Consider the following 24,924-nt stretch of genomic DNA (forward strand, 5'->3'; position numbering starts at 1 on the left):
TTACATTAATCTTATGGAGCCTAGAGAAGCACTCCTGCTGCTTCTAGCTCCAAGAAAATGATTTCAACGCTTGTCTTTTTGGGTCTCTTCTGCTGTACTGCAAGGCTTTACTGAACGGTGCATCCACGGCACACGCTCTGCCCAGTACACAATTAAAGCGGCATCCAGGTCCTGTGTACGTACGTCATAGGACCCCAATTTGCATAGATTAATGAGGCTCCCGCCAGATTAAGTCGAGTGCCTTGACCGCCCAACAGAAAGTCCAAGGATGATGGCGGTGGAGCGGGAACGGGACAGTAAGTTCACCACCTCCACTTTAACTCTGTTACTGTGCTGTTTCCACTGGGCAGAGGGAGTTCAAATCTAACTCATAATCTCCCGATCAAAATTCAGTTATTAAAAATGGGAAGAGAAAACTACTGAGATAACCTGGAGAAAAACTTTCAAAGAAAACTTGGCAGTGGCAGTTTAACCGTTTTAGTGCCACTGTAATACATTTAAGGAAAACCAAAGTAAATGCTGAATTTAATGCAATGCTAAAATAATTCTAGGGGGGAGAAATTCGGTATCACCCCGTTTGGGGCGCAATTATCGGCTGGGTGCAAAGTTTAGCGCCTGGCGCTAATTATCGCCTCGGACTGCAAACTTGGCTTCTATCGCCCCTGGAGGTGATTGGAGCGCTAAATCAGGCGCTACACACCTTTCTTAAGGCGCTAATGCCGAGGAGCGAGGCGCTCCCTCAGAGCGCTGGCGAAGCTCATGTGATGTCAGTCAGCAATGGAACACAGACACACTGGCGCCAGCCAGTTCTTAAAGGGGAGTTCTGACGAAAGGTCATCGACCTGAAACGTTAACTCTGTTTCTCTCTTCACAGATGCTGCTTGACCTGCTGAGTTTCTCCAGCATTTTTCTGTTTTTATCTTAAAGGGGAGGGTGGATTTTGCACTCCATCCACATCCTGCTCATTGCAGCCTTGAATCTCGGCCTGGAGAGACCTGTACATCAAATCTGCTGGAAAGAACAATGGAGAGACCCAGGGAAAGAGCTCAGAGTGCAGCCCCCACTGTCTCTTCTAAATAGATACAAGGAAGGGCAAATCAAAATAAACCTGCAAAGTTCTGCTCAGTATGCAAAACTCCTTCACACAGTGTTGAATCTCTCCAGAAGTCTCTCTCTCTCCCTCTCTCAGAATGCGTGGTGAAAAATGTCACCAACAAAAAAAGACGAAGCGGTCGCCTTTAAATAGCGCTCCCCCAGTCCCTTCCTGACTACAAAATGCTCCCCTCAACCTGTCGTTGCTAACAGCAGGCGGTAAGGCAGGGGGCGCCACTCAATATCCAGTCCGGGGCGCTACCGGAGCTTTGCGCACTCGACTGACGTCCCGATCTGTCGGCGCAGGAGATCGTGGCGGTAGTGTTTAGCGCTGCCGCAAAATGTCTAGTTAATTTCACGAGCGGCGCAAACATCGCCGCGCCCGGGCGCTAGTTGCTTTACGCCCATTAGCGCCCTCTTAAGGCGCTAACGGGAAGCGCAAACAACTGAATTTTTCCCCCTAGGAGTTTAACTAACCACTTCTCTTCATTCTTCATTCCTAAATCAAACAGGAAAACTGGCGCTCATGAATAATCAGCACTTTTTCCTCAATGGGTCCCAGTTTGTGGAAGAATAGGTCAGGCTAAGATGAATATTTACAAAAAAAACTATTTGGTGGCGTGGATTTGAGCAACACAGTGGGTTAAAATACTGTACAGGAAACTTCGCGATATCCGGCACCGACGGGACCGAGCTGCTGCCGATCTATCAAAACTTCCGGATAGACCAGCGCTAATGTTGAAGGATACGGAGGTTTTCATCTCCGTATCTGACAACAAACACTGTTGCTTAGCAACAGCTTGTAAACACTCGGCCCGTACCTTGGAAGCGTCTCTGAAGCTGTTGCTAAGCTACAGAGACGCTTTCCAGAGCCTGACTGTTAAAAAAATGCTAGGAGAAGAAAAAAAACCTAACCAAAACGGCTGCTGATTTCTGCCGTTAGATCGAGGTTTCCGGACATACAACCTCCGGATAAACCAAAGTTTCCTGTATATTCATTGCTGAATGGCTAGTTTCAAATCTAGCATAAATTGATGGAACGATGGTCTCCTCTCTTTGCGAGCTGTAAGGTCCTTCTGCAGTTTTGATCATCTTCCTCATTCGGTTTGAATCAGCAGGACAAAAATGTCCATCATTTGACAGTAATTCGCTTGAGCGGTTTTTTTGGGATTGCATTTCTAAAAAAAATTATGTATTTAATTGTTGTTGCAGGTGAAGCGAGGATCTACTGAACATGAGTGATGACAAACCTTTTGTTTGTACTGCTCCTGGATGTGGCCAGGTAATACAACAATTTTTCTTCAATTCCGTTTTTGTGTGCAATTGTATATTGAAGTGTGTGGATGAACTTGCAAAGTGTAAAAGTAGTTTGACAATGTATTTTACTCCCATCTGCATAACACTATATTAAATAGACACTACAGGGCAAAAACAGTGAGGCTTTCCTTTTGGTGCAGAACCTTGTTAAATATGATTGAAAGCCTGTAGAATTGGGGCTCCGATGTTTTTTTTTATTCATTCCTGGGATCTGGGCGTTGCTGGCAAGGCCAGCATTTATTGCCCATCCCTAATTGTCCTTGAGAAGGTGGTGGTGAGCTGCCTTCTTGAGCCATTGCGGTCCGTGTGGTGAAGGTACTCCCACAGTGCTGTTCGGGAGGGAGTTCCTGGATTTTGACCCAGCGACGATGAAGGAACGGCGATATATTTCCAAGTCAGGATGGTGTGTAACTTGGAGGGGAACTTGGAGGTGTTGGTGTTCCCATGCGGCTGCTGCCCTTGTCCTTCTCGGGTGGTAGAGGTCGCGGGTTTGAGAAGGTGCTGTCGAGGAAGCCTTGGCGAGTTGCTGTGTGCATCTTGTAGATGGTGCACACTGCAGCCACGGTGCACCGGTGGTGGAGGGAGTGAATGTTTGTTTAAGGTGGCGGATGGGGTGCCAATCAAACGGCTGCTTTGTCCTGGATGGTGTCAAGCTTCTCGAGTGTTGTTGGAGCTGCACTCATCCAGGCAAGTGGGGAGTATTCCATTACACTCCTTACTTGTGCCTTGTAGATGGTGGAAAGGCTTTGGGGAGTCAAGAGTTGAGACACTCGCCGCAGAATACCCAGCCTCTGACCTGCTCTTGTTGCCACAGTATTTATGTGCCTCGACCAGTTAAGTTTCTGGTCAATGGTGACCCCCAGATGTTGATGGTGGGGGATTCAGCGATGTTAATGCCGTTGAATTTCAAGAGGTGGTGGTTAGACTTTCTCTTGTTGGAGATGGTCATTGCCTGGCACTTGTGTGTCGCGAATGTTACTTGCCACTTACCAGCCCAAGCCTGAATGTCGTCTAGGTCTTGCTCCATGCGGGCATGGACTGCTTCATTATCTGAGGAGTTGCGAATGGAACTGAACACTGTGCAATCATCAGCGAACATCCCCACTTCTGACCTTATGATGGAGGGAAGGTCATCGTTGAAGCAGCTGAAGTTGGTTGGGCCTAGGACACTGCCCTCAGGAACTCCTGCAGAGATGTCCTGGGGCTGTGATGATTGACCTCCAACAATTACAACCATCTTCCTTTGTAAGAACATAAGAAATAGGAGCAGGAGTAGGCCATTCGGCCCCTCGAGCCTGCTCCGCCATTCAATAAGATCATGGCTGATCTGATCTTGGCCTCAACTCCACTTTCCTGCCCGCTCCCCATAACCCTTGACCCCACTGTTTTTCAAAAATCTGCCTATCTCCACCTTGAATATATTCAATGACTCCGCCTCCACAGCTCTCTGGGGCAGAGAATTCCAAAGATTCACAACCCTCTGAGAGAAGAAATTCCTCCTGATCTCCGTTTTAAATGGGCGGCCCCTTATCCTGAAACTGTGCCCCCTAGTTCTAGATTCCCCCACAAGGGGAAACATCCTCTCAGCATCTACCCTGTCAAGCCCCCTCAGAATCTTATATGTTTCAATAAGATCACCCCTCATTCTTCTAAACTCCAATGAGTATAGGCCCAACCTGCTCAACCTTTCCTCATAAGACAACCCCTTCAACTCAGGCATCAACCTAGTGAACCTTCTCTGAACTGCCTTGAATGCAAGCATATCCCTCCTTAAATAAGGAGGCCAAAACTGTACGCAGTAATCCAGGTGTAGTCCCACCAACGCCCTGTACAGTTGTAGCAAGACTTCCCTACTTTTATACTCAATCCCCCTTTGCAATAAAGGCCAACATTCCATTTGCCTTCTTAATTACTTGCTGCACCTGCATGCTAACTTTTTGTGTTTCATGTACGAGGACTCCCAGATCCCTCTGTACTGCAGCATTCTGTAGTCTCTCTCCATTTAAATAATATTTTGCTTTTTTATTCTTTCTACCAAGGTGGATAACCTCACATTTCCCCACATTATACTCCATCTGCCAAATTTTTGCCCACTCACTTAACCTATCTATATCCCTTTGCAGACTCTTTGTGTCCTCCTCACAACTTTCTTTCCCACCTATCTTTGTATCATTAGCAAATTTGGCAACAGTACACTCTGTCCCTTCATCAAGTCATTAATATAGGTTGTAAATAGTTGAACCCCCAGCACTGATCCCTGTGGCACCCCACTAGTTACAGTTTGCCAACCTGAAAATGACCCATTTATCCCGACTTTTTTTGTTAGTTAGCCAATCCTCTGTCCATGCTAATATATTACCCCCAACCCCGTGAGCTCTTATCTTGTGCAGTAACCTTTTATGTGGCACCTTAGCGAATGCCTTCTGGAAATCCAACTAACACTACATCCACTGGTTCCCCTTTATCCACCCTGCTCGTTACATTCTCAAAGAACTCTTAGTAAATTTGTCAAACACAATTTCCCTTTCACAAAACCACGTTGACTCTGCTTGATTGTATTATGATTTTCTAAATGTCCTGCTATTACTTCCTTAATAATGGATTCCAGCATTTTCCCAATGACAGATGTTAGGCTAACTGGCCTATAGTTTCCTGCTTTCTGTCTCTCTCCTTTCTTGAACAGGGGCGTTACATTTGCGGTTTTCCAATCCGCTGGGACCTTTCTAGAATCCAGGAAATTTTGGTAGATTACAACCAATACATCCACTATCTCGGCAACCACTTCTTTTAAGACCCTGGGATGCAGGCCATCAAGTCCAGGGGAACTTGTCAGCCTTTCGTCCCATTAGTTTGCCAAGTACTTTTTCTCTAGTGATTGTGATTGTTTTAAGTTCCTGCCTCCCTTTTGCCCCTTGATTATCTACTATTATTATTGGGATGCTTTTAGTGTCTTCTACCGTGAAGACAGATACAAAATATTTGTTCAAAGTCTCTGCCATTTCCTTATTTCCCATTATTAATTCCCCAGTCTCATCCTCTAAGGGACCAATGTTTACTTTAGCTACTCTCTTTTTTATATACCTGTAGAAGCGCTTACTGTCTTTTTTTATATTTCTTGCTAGTTTACTCTCATAATCTATCATCTCCCTCTTTTTTCAGTCATCCTTTGCTGGTTTCTAAAAATTTCCCAATCCTCTGGCCTAACACTAATCTTCGCAACATTGTATGCCTTTTCTTTCAATTTGATACCATCCTTAACTTCCTTAGTTAGACACAGATGGTTCATCCTTCTCGTAGAGTCTTTCCTTCTTACTGGAATATACCTCTGCTGAGAGTTATGAAATATCTCCTTAAATGTCTGCCACTGCTTATCTACCGTCTTACCCGTAAATCTATTTTTTCAGTCCACTTTAGCCAACTTTGTCTTCATACCTTTGTAATTGCCTTTATTTAAGTTTAAGACCCAAGTTTCTCACCCTCAAACTGAATGTGAAATACTATCATGATATGATCACTCTTCCCGAGAGGATCCTTTACTATGAGATCATGCACTATGTGGGAAATCAGGGACACTTCTTGTGTCCCTGACGACCATGTGTGCGGGAAGTGTATCCAGCTGCAGCTACTGGCAGACCGCATTGCGACACTGGAGCTGCGAATGGATACATACTGGAGCATTCGCGATGCTGAGGACATCGTGGATAGCACATTTAGGGAGTTGGTCACACTGCAGGTAAAAGCTGCACAGGCAGGAAGGGAATGGGTGACCACCAGGCAGAGTAGTAGGCGCAGGCAGGTAGTGTAGGGGTCCCCTGTGGCCATCCCCCTTTCAAACAGATATACCACTTTGGATATTGTTGAGGGAGATGGCTTATCGGGGGAAGGCAGCAGCAGCCAACTTCCTGGCACCATGGGGAGGAAAAAGAGCGGGAGAGCTATAGTGATAGGGGATTCTATTGTAAGGGGAATAGATAGGCATTTCTGCGGCCGCAAACGAGACTCCAGGATGGTATGTTGCCTCCCTGGTGCAAGGGTCAAGCATGTCTCGGGGCAGCTGCAGGGCATTCTGGAGGGGGAGGGTGAACAGCCAGTTGTCGTGGTGCATATAGGTACCAACGATATAGGTAAAAAACGGGATGAGATCCTAAAAGCTGAATATAGGGAGTTAGGAGGTAAATTAAAAGATAGGACCTCAAAGGTAGTAATCTCAGGATTGCTACCAGTGCCACGTGCTAGTCAGAGTAGAAATAGAAGGATATTTCAGATGAATACATGGCTGGAGGAATGGTGCAAGGGGGAGGGATTCAAATTCCTGGGACATTGGAACCGGTTCTGGGGGAGGTGGGACCAGTACAAACTGGATGGTTTGCACCTGGGCAGGACCGGAACCAATGTACTAGGGGGAGTGTTTGCTACTGCTGTTAGGGAGGGTTTAAACTAAAATGGCAGGGGTTTGGGAACTTGTGCAGGGAGACGGAGGAAAGGGAAACAAGGATAGAAACAAAAAACAGGAAGGAGAAAAGCAAAAGTGGAAGGCAGAGAAATCAAGGGTGTAAATCAAACATGGCCACAGTAAACAATAATTCTAAAAGGACTAAGCGTGTTAAAAAATCAAGCCTGAAGGCTTTGTGTTTTAATGCGAGGAGCATTCGTAATAAGGTGGATGAATTAGCTGCACAAATAGATGTAAACAGATATGATATAATTGGGATTACGGAGACATGGCTCCAGGGTGACCAAGACTGGGAAGACCGAGCAGCGGCGGAGCTTAAAACCGGCGGCATCAGCGAGGTGAGGCCCGACCAGAGCGGACCTGTGTGGGGAACAGCGAGCAGCGGCGGAGCTTAAAACCAGCGGCATCAGCGAGGTGAGGCCCGACCAGAGCGGACCTGTGTGGGGAACAGCGAGCAGCAGCGGAGCTTAAAACCGGCGGCATCAGCGAGGTGAGGCCCGACCAGAGCGGACCTGTGTGGGGAACAGCGAGCACGGCGGAGCTTAAAACCGGCGGCAGCAGCGAGGCCCGACCAGAGCGGACTTGTGTGGGGAACAGCGAGCAGCGGCGGAGCTTAAAACCGGCGGCATCAGCGAGCAGCAAGGCCCGACCAATTCAACAGCGGGGAGAGAGGTAAAAAGTAATCAAAGTGTGACGTCACCAGGAAGCAGGTAAGTGATTGGTTGGTGAGTATTTCTCTCTTTTTTAAACTTTAACTCTGTGGTTTACAGTTACTAAGGTCTCTCTGGTGCAGCGGGGACTGTTGGTAAACCAGTTAACTGTAGTGTAATTAGTGGGATTGATTGATTTAATTTAAATTCAATTAATTAAAGGGTAAGTCATGGCAGGACAGCCGGGCCACGTGATATGCTCCTCATGCGATATGTGGGAAATCAGGGACACTTCCTGTGTCCCTGACAACTACATGTGCAAGAAGTGCATCCAGCTGCAGCTACTGACAGACCGCATTGCGGCACTGGAGCTGTGATTGGATGCATACTGGAGCGTTCACGATGCTCAGAACATCGCGAATAGCACGTTTACGGAGTTGGACACACCGCAGGTAGAGGTTGGACAGGAAGAAAGGGAACGGGTGACCAACAGGCAGAGTACTAGGCGCAGGCAGGTAGTGCAGGGGTCCCCTGTGGCCATCCCCCTCTCCAACAGATACACCACTTTGGGTACTATTGGGGGGGATGGCTTACCAGAGGAAGGCAGCAGCAGCCAACTTCCTGGCACCAGGGGTGGCTCTGCTGCACAGAATGGGAGGAAAAAGAGGGGTAGAGCTATAGTAATAGGGGATTCTATTGTAAGGGGAATAGATAGGCGTTTCTGCGGCTGCAAACGAGACTCCAGGATGGTATGTTGCCTCCCTGGTGCAAGGGTCAAGGATGTCTCCGAGCGGCTGCAGAACATCTTGGAAGGGGAGGGTGAACAGCCAGTTGTCGTGGTGCATATAGGCATCAACGATATAGGTCAAAAGCGGGATGAGGTCCTAAAAGCGGAATATAGGGAGTTAGGAGATAAATTAAAAAACAGGACCTCAAAGGTAGTAATCTCAGGATTGCTACCAGTGCCATGTGCTAGTCAGAGTAGACATAGAAGGATACTTCAGATGAATACGTGGCTAGAGGAATGGTGCCAGGGGGAGGGATTCAAGTTCCTGGGACATTGGAACCGGTTCTGGGGGAGGTGGGACCAGTTCAAACCGGACTGTTTGCACCTGGGCAGGGCTGGAACCGATGTCCTAGGGGGAGTGTTTGCTAGTGCTGTGGGGGAGGGTTTAAACTAAAATGGCAGGGGGTTGGGAACCTGAGCAGGGAGACAGAGGAAAGGGAAACAAGGATAAAAGCAAAAGATAGGAAGGAGAAAAACAAAACTGGCAGTCAGAGAAATCAACGGTTTAAATGAAACGTGGCCACAGTAAATAATAATTGTAATAGGTCTAAGAGCATTAAAAAAACAAGCCTGAAGGCTTTGTGTCTTAATGCGAGGAGCATTTGTAATAAGGTGGATGAATTGGCTGCGCAAATAGAGGTAAACGAATACGATTTGGTTGGGATTACGGAAACGTGGCTCAAGGATGGCCAAGACTGGGAACTCAACATCCAGGGGTATTCGATATTCAGGAAAGATAGGCCAAAAGGAAAGGGAGGTGGGGTAGCATTACTGGTTAAAGAAGGGATTAACACAATTGTAATGGCAGCACGGTGGCATAGTGGTTAGCACTGTTGCCTCACAGCGCCAGGGACCCGGGTTCGAATCCGGCCTCGGGTGACTGTCTGTGTGGAGTTTGCACATTCTCCCCGTGTTTGCGTGGGTTTCCTCCGGGTGCTCCGGTTTCCTCCCACAGTCCAAAGATGTGCGGGTTAGGTTGATTGGCCATGATAAAAATTGGCCCTTAGTGTTAGGGGGGATTAAATATGTGGGGTTACGGGGATAGGGCTTGGGTGGGATGGCTGTTGGTGTAGGGACCGGGTGCTCGGGTTTGGATGATCAGCCATGATCTCGTTGAATGGCGGAGCAGGCTCGAAGGGCCGAATGGCCTACTCCTGCTCCTAGTTTCTATGTTTCTATGTAATGAAGGATATTAGCTCTGATGCTGTGGAATCTGTATGAGTAGAATTGAGAAATACTAAGGGGAAATAAACGTTAGTGGGAGTGGTATATAGACCTCCAAACAGTAAGGCGGAGGTTGGGGATGGCATTAAAAGGGAAATTAAAGAAGCGTGCAATAAGGGCACAGCAGTCATCATGGGTGACTTTAATCTACATATAGATTGGGCCAACCAAATTAGTAAAAATACTGTGGAGGAGGAATTCCTGGAGTGTTTACGGGATGGTTTCCTGGACCAATATGTCGAGGAACCAACCAGAGATCAGGCCATCTTAGACTGGGTATTATGTAACGAGAAAGGATTAATTAGCAATCTTGTTGTACGAGGCCCCTTGGGTCGGAGCGATCATAATATGATCGAATTCTTCATTAAGATGGAGAATGAAGTAGTTGCTTCAGAGACTAGGGTCCTCAATTTAAATAAAGGAAACTACGATGGTCTGAGGAGCGAGTTGGGTAGGATTGATTGGGGAATGGCACTCAAAGGGTTGACGGTGGATAGGCAATGGCAAATATTCAAAGACCGAATGGATGACCTACAGAATTTGTTCATCCCAGTTTGGCATAAAAATAAAACAAAAAAGGTGACTCAACCGTGGCTAACAAGGGAAATTAGGGATAACATAAGATCCAAGGGGAGGACATATAAATTGGCCAGAAAAAGCAATAATCCTGAGGATTGTGAGCAGTTTAGGATTCAACAAAGGAGGACAAAGGGATTAATTAAGAAAGGGAAAATAGAATATGAGAGTAAGCTTGCAGGGAACATAAAAACTGACTAAAAGCTTTTATAGATATGTGAAGAGAAAAAGATTGGTAAAGTCAAGCGTAGGTCCCTTGCAGTCAGAATCAGGGGAATTTATAATGGGGAACAAAGAAATGGCTGACCAACTAAATACGTATTTTGGTTCTGTCTTCACAAAGGAGGACACAAATAACCTCCCAGAGATGCCGGGGAACATAGGGTTTGATGAAAGGGTGGAACTGAAAGAAATCAGTATTTGTAGGGAAATGGTGTTAGGAAAATTGGTGGGACTGAAGGCCGATAAATCCCCAGGGCCTGATAATCTACATCCGAGGGTACTTAAGGAAGTGGCCCTAGAAATAGTAGATGCATTGCTGGTCATCTTCCAGAACTCGATAGACTCTGGAACAGTACCCATGGATTGGAGGGTAGCTAATGTTACCCCACTATTCAAAAAAGGGTGGTAGAGAAAAAGCGGGGAATTATAGACCGGTAAGCCTGACATCGGTAGTGGGGAAAATGCTAGAGTCCATTATAAAACATGTAATAGCAGAGCACTTGGAAAGCAGTGACAGGATCGGACAAAGTCAACATGGATTTACAGAAGGTAAATCATGCTTGAGTAATCTACTGGAATTTTTTGAGGATGTAACTGGTAAAATAGATAAGGGAGAACCAGTGGATGTGGTGTATTTGGACTTTCAGAAGGCTTTCGATAAGGTCCCACATAAGAGATTAGCGTGCAAAATTAAGGCACATGGGATCGGGAGCAAGGTATTGACTTGGATAGAGAACTGGTTGGCGGACAGAAAGCAAAGAGTTGGAATAAATGGGTCGTTTTCCGAGTGGCAGGCAGTGACCAGTGGGGTACCACAAGGATCGGTCCTAGGACCCCAGCTGTTCACAATATATTATTAATGATCTGGACGAGGGAATTAGATGTAATATCTCCAAATTTGCAGACGACACAAAGCTGGGTGGGAGGGTATGCTGTGAGGAGGATGTCGTGAAACTCCAGTACGATTTGGACAGGTTGGGTGATTGGGCAGAAACATGGCAAATGCACTATAATGTGGATAAATGTGAGGTTATCCACTTTGGTGGCAAAAACAGGAAGGCAGATTATTATTTGAATGGCAATAGATTGGGAGAAGGGGAAGTGCAAAGAGACCTGGGTGTTCTTGTGCACCAGTCGCTGAAGGTAAGCATGCAGGTGCAGCAGGCGGTTAAGAAAGCAAATGGTATGTTGGCCTTCGTAGTAAGAGGGTTCGAGTACAGGAACAAGGATGTCTTGCTACAGTTGTACAGGGCCTTGGTGAGACCACACCTTGAGTATTGATTGCAGTTTTGGTCGCCTTACCTGAGGAAGGACGTTCTTGCCATGGAAGGAGTGCAGCGAAGATTCACCAGGCTGATACCTGGGATGGCAGGAATGACGTATGAGGAGAGATTGTGTCGATTGGGCTTATACTCACTGGAGTTTAGAAGATTGAGAGGGGATCTCATCAAAACCTATAAAATTCTGACAGGCCTGCACAGACTAGATGCAGGAAGGATGTTTCTGATGGCCAGGGAGTCCAGAACCAGGGGTCATAATCTAAGGATAAGGGGTAAGCCATTTAAGACTGAAATGAGGAGGAATTTCTTCACCCAGAGAGTGGTGAACCTGTGGAATTCACTGCCACAGAGGGCGGTGGAGGCCAGTTCATTAAATATATTCAAGAAAGAGTTGGATATATTTCTTAAGGCTAAAGGGATCAAGGGATATGGGGAGAAGGCAGGGACAGGGTACTGAATTTGGATGATCAGCCATGATCTCATTGAATGGCGGAGCAGGCTCGAAGGGCCGAATGGCCTACTCCTGCTCCTATCTTCTGTGTTTCTATGTTTCAACATCCAGGGGTATTCAATATTCAGGAAGGACAGGAAAAAAGAAAAAGGAGGTGGGGTAGCATTGCTCGTTAAAGAGGCGATTAATACAATAGTAAGGAAGGATCTTAGCTCTGATGATGTAGAATCTGTATGGGCAGAGCTGAGAAATACCAAGGGGCAGAAAACATTAGTGGGAGTTGTATACAGACCCCCTAAACAGTAATGCTGAGGTTAGGGATGGCATTAAATGGAAAATTAGAGACTCGTGCAATAAGGGCACAGCAGTTAGCATGGGTGACTTTAATCTACATATAGATTGGGCTAACCAAATTAGTAACAATACTGTGGAGGAGGAATTCGTAGAGTGTATACGGGATGGTTTCCTGGACCAGTATGTCGAGGAACCAACTGGAGATCAGGCCATCTTAGACTGGGTATTATGTAATGAGAATGGATTAATTAGCAATCTTGTTGTGCGAGGCCCCTTGGGGAGGAGCGATCATATTATGATAGAATTCTTCATTTAAATGGAGAGTGAAGTAGTTGACTCAGAGACATGGGTCCTGAATTTAAATAAAGGAAACTACGATGGTATGAGGCGCGAGTTGGCCAGGTTAGATTGGGGAACGTTACTTAAAGGGTTAACAGTGGATAGGCAATGGCAAACATTTAAAGATCGCATGGATGAACTACAGAATTTGTTCATCCCTGTTTGGCATAAAAATAAAACAAAAAAGGCGACTCAACCATGGCTAACAAGGGAAATTAGGGACAGCATAAGATACAAGGAGAGGACATATAATTTGGCCAGAAAAAGCAGCAAACCTGAGGATTGGGAGCACTTTAGGATTCAGCAAAGGAGGACAAAGGGATTAATTAAGAGGGGGAAAGTAGATTGAGAGTATGCTTGCAGGGAACATAAAAATTGACTGTAAAAGCTTCTATAGATATGTGACGAGAAAAAGATTGGTGAAGTCAAGCATAGGTCGCTTGCAGTCAGAATCAGGGGAATTTATAATGGGGAACAAAGAAATGGCTGACCAATTAAATACATACTTTGGTTCTGTCTTCACAAAGGAGGACACAAATAATCTCCCAGAGATGTCAGGGTACATAGGGTCTAATGAGAGGGAGGAATTGAATGAAATCAGTATTTGTAGGGAAACGGTGTTGGGGAAATTGACGGGATTGAAGTCCGATAAATCCCCAGGGCCTGATAATCTACATCCTAGGGTACTTAAGGAAGTGGCCCTAGAAATAGTAGATGCATTGCTGGTCATCTTCCAAAATTCTATAGACTCTGGAACAGTTCCCATGGATTGGAGGATAGCTAGCTAATGTAATCCCACTATTTAAAAAAGGTGGTAGAGAGAAAACGGGGAATTATAGACCGGTAAGCCTGACATCGGTAGTGGGGAAAATGCTAGAGTCCATTATAAAAGATGTAATAGCAGAGCACTTGGAAAACAGTGACAGGATCGGACAAAGTCAACATGGATTTACAAAAGGTAACATGCTTGACTAATCTACTGGAATTTTTTGAGGATGTAACTGGTAGAATAGATAAGGGAGAACCAGTGGATGTGGTGTATTTGGACTTTCAGAAGGCTTTCGATAAAGTCCCGCATAAGAGATTAGCGTGCAAAGTTAAGGCACATGGGATTGGGGGTAAGGTACTGTCTTGGATAGAGAACTGGTTGGCAGACAGGAAGCAAAGAGTTGGAATAAACGGGTCTTTTTCTGAGTGGCAGGCAGTGACTAGTGGGGTACCGCAGGGATCGGTGCTAGGACCCCAGCTATTCACAATATATATAAATGATCTAGACGAGGGAATTAGATGTAATATCTCCAAGTTTGCAGACGACACAAAGCTGGGTGGGCTTGTGTGCTGTGAGGAGGATGCAGAGAAACTCCAGTATGATTTGGACAGCTTGGGTGATTTGGGCAGATGCATGACATATGCAGCATAATGTGGATAAATGCGAGATTATCCACTTCGGTGGCAAAAACAGGAAGACAGATTATTATCTGAACGGCAATAGATTGGGAAAAGGGGAAGTGCAACGAGACCTGGGTGTCCTTGTGCACCAGTCGCTGAAGGTAAGCATGCAGGTGTAGCAGGCAGTTAAGTAGGCAAATGGTATTTTGGCCTTCACAGCGAGAGGATTAGAGTACAGGAGCAAGGATGTCTTGCTGCAGTTGTACAGGGCCTTGGTGAGACCACACCTTGAGTATTGTGTGCAGTTTTGGTCGCCTTATCTGAGGAAGGATGTTCTTGCCATGGAGAGAGTGCAGCGAAGATTCACCAGACTGATACCTGGGATGGCAGGAATGACGTATGAGGAGAGATTGGGTCGATTAGGCTTATATTTGCTAGAGTTTAGAAGAATGAGAGGGGATCTCATTGAAACTTATAAAATTCTAACAGGACTAGACAGACTAGATGCAGGAAGGATGTTCCCGATGGCGGGGATTCCAGGACCAGGGGTCACAGTCTAAGGATAAGTGGTAAGCCATTTAGGACTGAGATGAGGAGGAATTTCTTCACCCAGTGGTGAACCTGTGGAATTCTCTGCCACACAGGGCAGTTGAGGCCAATTCATTAAATATATTCAAGAAGGAGTTGGATATATTTCTTGAGGTTAATGGGATCAAGGGATATGGGGAGAAAGCAGGGACAGGGTATTGAATTTGGATGATCAGCCATGATCTGATTAAATGGCGGAGCGGGCTCGAGGGGCCGAATGGCCTACTCCTGCTCCTATCTTCTATGTTTCTATTAATTAATCCTGCCTCATTACCAGGTATAAAATAGCCTGCTTTTCCACAATGTATTGTTCTAAGAAACCATCCCGAATACACTCTTATTAACTCGTCCTCAAGGCTACCTTTGCGAATTTGATTTGTCCAATCTATATGAAGATTAAAATCACCCATGATTATTGCAGTTCCTTTCTTACAAGCCCCCATTATTTCTTGCTTTATACTCTGTCCTACTGTGTAGCTACTGTTAGAGCGCCTATAGAGTACTCCCACCAGTGACTTCTTTCCTGTTGTATCCGTGTGTTAATAGAGACACTGACGGCAGGAGTTGGTTTCACAGCTGTTTACTGAACAAAGTCTGGAGGTGAACTAACTGATACAACACAATATACAGGCTTATATAGCCCGAGTGGCCATTACCGGCATTACAGTACACAGGGGGCTCTTAAAGGCACATACACTACAATTCCTCCCCTTTTAGCCAACCAGTACATAATATTTTAAGTAATCATTAATTACATGTTACAAGAACAATAATCTACACATTGCTGCAGTTAATCAATTATAAGTCAGTCTCTCTGGAGGCTTCCTGACTCGGTCCGGATAACGCCTCGGTGGTGTAGCAGTTTCTGGTGGTGTAGTAGGTTCTTTTGGCAAGGCTGATTCGGCTTGAATGCCAGTGTCGGGTTCATCTGGTTCCAGTATCACCGGATCGGAGGTAGATACTATGGGTATCTCTACTTCATCATTAGGCGTATAGAGTTGTGGTGTAGGTTGTCCCTTTTCGGATGACTCTATGATCTGGTCAGCATGGCGCCTTATTATGCTTTCTCCAATGTCCACGGTATACATCAGCGGTCCTAGTCGTTTGCAAATAGTTCCAGGCTGCCATTTCTTGGTACGGTAGTCCCGGGCCAAAACTTGTTGACCTATCTGGAAGGTTCTAGTTGGCCTTTCATTCATGCCTTGAAATTGCCGGTTCTCCACGTCCCTTCTGATGTTTGGCTTGATCAAATCCAGCCGGCATCTTAGGCTTCTATTCAAGAACATCATGGCGGGAGTTTGGTTTGTAACCATATGTGTTGCATTCCTGTATGCGAACAAGAAGTTATCTACCTTATGCTGAAGTTTTATGTCTTGATTACCCATGGCCTTTATGGCCTTCTTGAAGGTCTGGACAAACCTTTCAGCCAATCCATTGGTGGCGGGATGGTATGGGGCGGACGTGTAGTGTTTAACCCCATTGTTTTTTAAGAACTTCCTGAATTCTTCGGACACAAATTGCGGTCCATTATCAGAACAGATCTGTTCAGGCAGCCCATTCCTGGCAAATATGGTCCTTAATACTGTGATGGTTTTTTCCGTGGTGGTGGAGGACATCTTTATTACCTCCGGCCACTTGGAGTGTGCATCAACCGCGATTAAGAACATTGAGTCCATAAATGGACCAGCAAAGTCGATGTGTACCCTTTGCCATGGAGATGAGGGCCACTCCCATGGATGTAGAGGGGCTTGTGGTGGAGCGTTTTGGACGTTCTGGCATCCTAGGCAGCTCTTGGTCATTTCTTCGATGTCTCCATCGATACCTGGCCACCATACAAACGCCCTGGCTAAGTTCTTCATTTTCACTCCACCCAGATTCCCCTCGTGAAGCTCCTTTAGCACTTTATCCTGGAGTTTGGGTGGAATCACCACTCTGGATCCACACATCAAGGTTCCTCGGCATACTGACAGCTGTTCTCTTCTTTGCGAGAATGCTGGCAACAGTGGTTCGCCATGTGCTGGCCATCCCTTCACTGTTAAATCGTAGACTCGTGAGAGAGTCGGGTCATTTCTCGTTTCCCTTTCAATGGCAGAATTTGTTACTGGTAGACATTCCACTATGGTAGAGTGGAACATCTCCACTGGGTCTACTGTAGGTGCCTCTTCTACCGTTGGCAACGGTAGGCACGATAAACCATCAGCATTCCCATGCTGTTTTGATCCTTATCTATGTCTATGTCATATTGGTGTGCCCCTAGAAAAAGGGACCACCTCTGTAGCCTTTGCGCTGTCATAATGGGAACACCCTTTTTAGGGTTGAATATGGAGATGAGGGGTTGATGGTCAGTCAACAAGGTAAATTTTTGTCCGTGTAGGTAATGGTTGAATTTCTTCACTCCCCAAACCAGGCTGAGTGCTTCCCTGTCGATTTGGGCATAGTTACGCTCAGCTGAGTTCAATGAGCGTGACGCAAAAGCTATCGGCCGCTCCGAGCCATCAGGGAATCTATGCGATAATACCGCTCCTACGCCGTAAGGGGATGCATCGCACGCCAGTCTGATTGGCAGTGATGGGTTGTAATGAGCCAAAACTTCCTTGGACGTGATTAAGTCTTTGCATTTATGGAAGGCACGTTTACAGTCTTCGCTCCATTTCCAAATTACTCCTGTTTGTAGCAGTTCATTAAGAGGGTGCAGAAGAGTTGATAAGTTCGGCAAAAATTTATGATAGTATTTTATCAATCCCAGGAACGACCTTAATTGTGAAACATTTTCAGGTGCTGGGGCTTTTATGACCGCTTCAATTTTGTCAGGTGACTTATGCAACCCTTCCTTATTAATTATGTGGCCACAATATGATATTTGTTTCTGGAAAAATTCACACTTGGGGCGATTTGCTCGTAGGCCCCGTTCTCTCAGCCTAGTGAGCACCTGCTCCAAATTGGCAAGGTACTCGTTGTCGTTTTCTCCTGTTACAAGGATGTCGTCTAGGTAGCATTGAGTCCCTGAAATCCCTTGGAGGACTTGCTCCATAGCTCTTTGCCAGATAGCTGGAGCTGATGCTACTCCGAAAACCAGTCGATTGTACTGGTACAGGCCTTTGTGTGTATTTATCGTGAGATACTTTTTAGAGGCCTCTTCAACCTCCATCTGTAGATATGCCTGTGCCAAGTCAATTTTGGTGAAACGTTTCCCTCCGGATAGTGAGGCGAAAATATCTTCTATCCTCAGAAGAGGATACTGTACCGTGTGAAGGACCGGGTTTACAGTCACCTTGAAGTCTCCACAGATGCGAATTTTTCTCTGTTCTTCAGATTTATCATTATTCAACGTTTTCTTCATGACCGGGACGATGGGTGTTGCCCACTCGCTCCAATCTATCTTAGATAATACGCCTGCCTTTTCCAAATTCTCCAGCTCTGCCTCAACTGCTGGACGAATTGTGTATGGCACCGGCCTTGCCTTAAAAAACTTGGGAATTGCCGCATCTTCCACTTTTATTGAGGCGGTGATGCCTTTCAAGGTTCCTAGTTTCTCTTGAAACACTTCCTTGGCGTTGGCCAAGATGTCTTTTAATCGTTCAGGTATGACGTCATCATCATTTTTTTTCTTACTGGTCACTGTCAGTGCCTGAATGGGGTGCCAGTCTAAACGTATCTTCCTTATCCATTCACGTCCCAACAGCGGTGGACCACCATCTTGTAGAACATATAAATACAACTTCTGTATTTCCTTGCCGTTGTATACAACAGGCACCCTTATTTTTCCTTTGGGGTATACTTTCTGCCCCGTATATGTTTTCAAGATAATGGATGTGTCTTTTAAAGGTATATGCGGAAATAGCCGCTCGTAATCCCGTCGATTTATGACGGTCAGAGCTGATCCTGTATCTAGCTCCATTTTAACTGGGGACCCTGCTATCGTGAGGGTAACCCAAATGATCTGGTAATCTTCTTTGGCAATTACATTATGTAATTTGAGACAGCTTAGTCTCTTGTTTCCGGAGTCGCTATCGCTCTTCTGGTCTTCGGAGCTACTGTCCGTCATCATTTGTACCTTTCTGTACTTTTCTTCATTGATTTTTTTTTTCCTGTCCGTGGATTTTTTTTGTCCAGATCGGCATACCCGTGCAATGTGTCCAATCTTTCCGCATTGCCTGCATGCTTTGTCCTTGAACCAGCAGTCCCTCTGGTCATAGGTGGATCTGCCGCAGCGATAACATCTCTCAAAACCCTGTGTCATTTCATGGGTGCCGAAGTCCTGTGTCTTTTGCTGTATCTCTGCAGCTCCTCTTGCGGCTGCTTCGTATGATACAGCCATACTGAAAGCCTTGTCCAGTGTCAAATCTTTCTCAGAAAGCAGCCTTTTCTGTGTTCCTTCACTTAGGAGACCGCAGACGAATTTGTCTCGAAGAGAATCTGCCAGTCCTGCCCCGAATTGGCAGTGCTTTGATAGCTTTCTTAATTCGGTGAGGTAATCAGCGTTACTTTCATTCTTGTGCTGATTCCTCTTGAAGAATTTGAATCGTTCCGCTATCAGCAGCGGTGTTGGGTTTAAGTGCTCCTGTAGGGTATCAACAATTTCCTTAAAATTCTTGTCCTTTGGTTTGGCTGGAGTGATTAAGTTTCGTAACAGCCCGTATGTCTTTGCGCCCATTAGATTTAGAAGTACTGACGCCTTTTTTATCATTTTCTATTCCATTTGCTGTTTCCACATATGTGGTCCAATCCTCTATATCGTTATCAAAAGCATCAATATTGCCAGCCTTAGGCATCCTGGAAAAAAAATGGCGCTTCCCGCGCTTTCCTTTCTTTCCTGCAGAAAAAATATGGCTCTTCCCGTGCTTTCCCGCCGCTGCTGCTGCTGACAACGCTGTTTTCCACGGTTTAAAAAAAAAAAATTTTTTATTTACAGGTGGAGACTCGTTCCCGCCGGACTCTCTGGGACTTTTCCCCCCCTCTGCTAGGTCCGAACGCCGACCTGCTTTGCAGCGCCGGCCGTCTCCCGAGTGCTCCCCCCGTCTGTTTCTGTTTGACTCCGCCTTCGCTGCTTGGCCTCGCTGCAGAGCCAGCCGATGGAGCCCCAGCCCGCCGCCCAGGAAGGATTATTGTAGTACCTGCCACCAGCTCGGCTAGCTGGTGAAACCACAGTTTTTTTTTTTTTCTTGCTTTTCTTCGACTTTGGACGTCTGAGGAATCAATGTCCTTGAGGTGCTGCCGAATTGCAGGTAAGTCCGTTTCCAATTCGTCGCCACTGTTGTATCCGTGTGTTAATAGAGACACTGAAGGCAGGAGTTGGTTTCACAGGTGTTTACTGAACAAAGTCTGGAGGTGAACTAACTGATACAACACAATATACAGGCTTATATAGCCCGAGTGACCATTACCGGCATTACAGTACACAGGGGGCTCTTAAAGGCACATACACTACATTTCCCTTACTATTTCTTATCTCCACCCAAACTGATTCTACATCTTGATCTTCCGAGCCAATATCATTTCTCACTACTGTACCTGCCTCATCCTTTATTAACAGAGCTACCCCACCTCCGTTTCCTTTCTGCCTATCCCTGAATATTCAGTTCCCAGCTTTGGTCTGTAATGGCTATCAGATCATACCCATTTATTTCTGTTTGTGCTGTCAATTCATTTATCTTGTTACAAATGCTGCGTGCATTCAGATAAAGAACTTTTAATGTTGTCTTTTTACCATTTTCCCCTACTCTTACTCTATTTGCTGGTGCAGTCTTATGTTTGTACGTTCTGTCGCTTCCTGTCAGACTCTGGTTAGCATTACCCCTGTCGCTACCCTGCACTATTGCCTTGTCCTTTCTCTTTAACTTTTTAAATATCCCCTCACCAGAACCCTCCCTCCCAGTATTTAGTTTAAAGCCCTATCTACAGCCCTAGTTACTCGATTTGCCAGGACACTGATCCCAGCATGGTTCAAGTGAAGCCCATCCCAACGGAACAACTCCCTCTTTCCCCAGTACTGGTGCCAGTGCCCCACGAATCGAAACCCATTTCTTCCACACCAATCTTTGAACCACGCATTCATCTCTCTGATCTTATTGACCCAATGCCAATTTGCTCGTGGCCCAGGTAGTAATCCAGAGATTATTACCTTTTGTGGTTCTGCTTTTTAATTTATCCCCTAGCTGCTCATATTCCCTCAGCAGAACCTCTTTCTTAGTCCTACCTATGTTGTTGGTTCCAACGTGGACCACGACAACTGGATCCTTCCCCTCCCACTCCAAGTTCCTCTCCAGCCCCAAGGAGATGTCCTTAACCCTGGCAGGCAACGCAGCCTTCGGGACTCACGCTCTCGGCTGCAGAGAACAGTATCTATCCCCCTAACTATACCGTCCCCTACCACTACTACATTCCTTTTTACTCCCCCAACTTGAATGGACTCCTGTACCACGGTGCTGTGGTCGGCTTGCTCATCCTCCCTGCCGTCCCTGCTCTCATCCACACAGACTGCAAGAAACTCGTACCTGTTAGACAAGTGCAAGGGCTGAGGCTCCTCCAATGCTACCTTCGAGATCCCCATACCTGCCTCACTCGTAGTCACACCCTCCTGTCCCTGACCACGGACCAAATCTGAAGTACTTAATCTAACAGGTGTGCCTGCCTTCTGGATCAAAGTGTCCAGGTAACTCTCCCTCTCCCTGATGCATCGTAGTGTCCAAAGCTCAGACTCCAGCTCACAACCATCTTCCTTTGTGCTAGGTATGTCTCCATCCAGTGGCGATTTTCCCCCTGATTTCCTCAATTTTACTAGGGCTCCTTGATGCCACACTCGGTCAAATGCTGCCTTAATGTCAAGGGCAGTCACTCTCACCTCAACTCTGGAATTCAGCTCTTTTGTCCGTTTGGACCAAGGCTGTAATGAGGTCTGGAGCCGAGTGGTCAGGTTATTAGTGAGTAAGTGCTGCTTGATAGCACTGTCGACACCTTCCATCACTTTGCTGATGATTGAGAGTAGACTGATAGGGCGGTAATTGGCCGGATTGGATTTGTCCTGCTTTTTGTTGACAGGACATACCTGGGTAGTTTTCCACATTGTAGGGTAGATGCCAGTGTTATAGCTGTACTGGAACAGTTTGGCTAGAGGTGCAGCTAGTTCTGGAGCACAAATCTTCAGTATGACAGCCGGGATGTTGTCAGGGCCTATAGCCTTTGCTGCATCCAGTGCACTCAGCCGTTTCTTGATATCACGTGGAGTGAATCGAATTGGCTGAAGACTGGCTTCTGTGATGGTGGGGACCTCAGGAGGAGGCCGATATGGATCCTTCACTTAGCACTTCTGGCTGAAGATGGTTGCAAACGCTTCAGCCTTGTCTTTTGCACTAGCATGCTGGTCTCCGCCATCATTGAGGATGGGGATGTTCATGGAGCCTCCTCCTCCCGTTAGTTGTTTAATGGTCCACCACCAATCACGACTGGATGTGGCTGGACTGCAGAGCTTTTGATCTGATCCGTTGATTGTGGGATTGCTTAGCTCTGTCTATAGTATGCTGCTTCCGCTTTTTAGCATGCATGTAGTCCTGTGTTGCAGCTTCCCCAGGTTGGCACCTCATTTTTAGGTACGTCTGGTGCTGCTCCTGGCATGCTCTTCTACACTCCTTATTGCACCAGGGTTGGTGCCCTGGCTTGATGGTAATGGTAGAGTGAGGGATATGCTGGGCCATGAGGTTACAGATTGTGGTGGAATACAATTCTGCTGCTGCTGATGGCGCACGGTGCCTCATGGATGTCCAGTTTTGAGCTGCGAGACCTGTTCTGAATCTATCCCATTTAGCATGGTGTTACTGCCGCACAACACGATGGAGGGTGCCCTCAGTGTGAAGACGGGACTTGGTCTCCACAAGGACTGTGCGGTGGTCACTGCTACCAATGCTGTCATGGACAGATGCATCTGCGACAGGTAGATCGGTGAGGACAAGGTCAAGTAGGTTTTTCCCTTGTGTTGGTTCTCTCACCACCTGCCGCAGGCCCAGTCTGGCAGCTATGTCCTTCAGGACTCAGCCAGCTCGGTCAGTAGTGGTGCTACCGAGCCACTCTTGGTGATTGACATTGAAGTCCCCCACCCAGAGTACATTCTGTGCCCTTGCTACTCTCAGTGCTTCTTCCAAGTGGTGTTCAACATGGAGGAGTACTGATTCATCAGCTGAGGGAGGGCGGTAGGTGGTAATCAGCAGGAGGTTTCCTTGCCCATGCTTGACCTGAAACCATGAGACTTCATGGGGTCCAGAGTCAATGGTAAGGACTCCTAGGGCCACTCCCTCCCGACTGTATACCACTGTGCCGCCACGTCTGGTGGGTCTGTCCTGCCAGTGGATACCCAGGTCATTGGCTGAAAGGTATGATTCTGTGAGTATGACTATGTCAGGCTGTTGCTTGACTAGTCTGTGGGACAGCTCTCCCAATTTTGACACAAGTCCCCAGAAGTTGATGAGGAGGACTTTGCAGGGTCGACTGGGCTGGGTGTGCCGTTGTCGTCCAGTTGCTGCCGAAGTCGATGCAGGGTTGTCCGTCCGTTTTAATCTTATTATTATTGTTTTTTGTAACGGTTTGTTACAACTGAGTGGCTTGCTAGGCTATTTCAGAGGGCAGTTAAGAGTCAACCACATTGTTGTGGGTCTGGAGTCACTTCTAGGCCAGACAAGGTAAGGCAGATTTGCTTTCCTAAAGGGCATCAGTGAACCAGATGGGGTTTTACGACAATCTGATCGTTTCATGGTCACCATTACTGATACTAACTTTATTCCAGATTTATTTAATTAACTGAATTTAAATTCCACAACTGCCGTGGTGGGATTTGAACTCGCGTCTCCGGATCATTAGTCCAGGCCTCTGGATTACTGGTCCAGCAACGTAGCCACTATACTGCCGTTCCCCAATCTAAGACTCTTGCTTGTGCTGGCACTGAGCCTTATCATTTCTACCCTTATGTGTTATAACTAAAAGAGTTTACAATTAACAAGTCGGAACTAGGTAAGACTGAGTTAAAATACTCCTGTTCCTATCTGAGACCTAGTTTTGAATGCAACCCAATTAGTTAGGATGGAAATCTTTACTGATTGCAGGGGTACTGGAGGAAGTAACTTTTTGGTAGTGTTATCCAGTTTCTAATTAACTAAATTTCACTGTACAAACTATCCATAATTTTAAACTAATTGGTGCTTTAATTGGTAGGCCTGCTCAGAGATGTCACAGCATGACTGGTGTAGAAAATAGGAACATCATGCTTGCCCAATTTTGAAAATTTGAGCATTACTTTCTTGTGTCAAAATTATTGATTTTCCATTATTCTCTGTGAAATAATTGCAGTTTTGAAGACAAAATATGAAAGAAAAAATATAATGTTTTACATATCTAAAATTATTAATAGAGCTTGTTATTGTTAAATGTTTATGGATTACAATCTAAATAAATTAAACTTTTGTTGCAGCGCTTCACAAATGAGGATCACTTGGCTGTTCACAAGCACAAACATGAGATGACATTAAAGTTTGGTCCAGCACGCAATGACAGTGTCATAGTGGCTGGTTAGTATCTCTTTCTTTTCTCTCATATCCTGTAATCCAAACTTCAGAAAGGTAATGAAATACTGATTTGAATACATATTTTGAAGAGGAACCCCACTTTTACTTAAAATGTTACAATATCATGATACTTTCTACAACAAAAGATTTAATGACTTTGAGCCATATGGATAAGCCTATTTTGCTGATCGTCTACTTGGCTTAGTTCATTCATGCACATTCTTTACTGCACCAGAATTATATCCACTAAAATGTATTAAATATATAGGGGGAGAAATTCAGTATCGCTCCATTTGGGACGCAATTATCGGCCGGGCGCAATGTTTAGCGCCTGGCGCTAATTATCGCCTCTGACTGCAAACTTGGCTTTTATCGCCCCTGGAGGTGATTGGAGCGCTAAATCAGGCACTGCACACCTGTCTTAAGGCGCAAAGGCCGAGGAGCGAGGCACTAACTCAGAGTGCGGGTGCAGCGCAGGTGATGTCAGTTAGCGATTGAACACAGACACACTGGCGCTGGCCAGTTCTTAAAGGGGAGGGTCGATCTTGCTCTCCAGCCACACCCTGCTCATTGGAGCCTTGAATCTCAGCCTGGACAGACCTGTGACTACATTTTCCAGTGAAGGACCACGGAGAGGGTGAGAGAACGAGCTCAGTGCTTCAGCGAGCGGGCCTTGGAGGCTCTGGTTGGCGTAGTGGAGCGCAGAAGATCTAT

At 46.1% G+C, this 24,924-nt stretch overlaps 1 protein-coding gene across 1 annotated transcript in view; it reads left to right on the forward strand.

Moving 5' to 3' along the window:
- Positions 1 to 2,283: 2,283 nt before the first annotated feature.
- atf2 (activating transcription factor 2) overlaps positions 2,284 to 24,924 on the forward strand; it is a 134,517-nt gene continuing 111,876 nt past the window's right edge. The window contains exons 1-2 of the mRNA XM_085986139.1: positions 2,284 to 2,374; positions 24,117 to 24,213. Of these exons, the coding sequence (XP_085842265.1) occupies positions 2,327 to 2,374; positions 24,117 to 24,213 (145 nt within the window). The 5' untranslated portion in view covers positions 2,284 to 2,326. The remainder of the gene's footprint in view (positions 2,375 to 24,116; positions 24,214 to 24,924) is intronic.

This window comes from Somniosus microcephalus, chromosome 4 (assembly GCF_052327205.1).
Source record: "Somniosus microcephalus isolate GS21.2 chromosome 4, FLI_Smic_1.0, whole genome shotgun sequence".
NCBI lineage: Eukaryota > Metazoa > Chordata > Chondrichthyes > Squaliformes > Somniosidae > Somniosus > Somniosus microcephalus.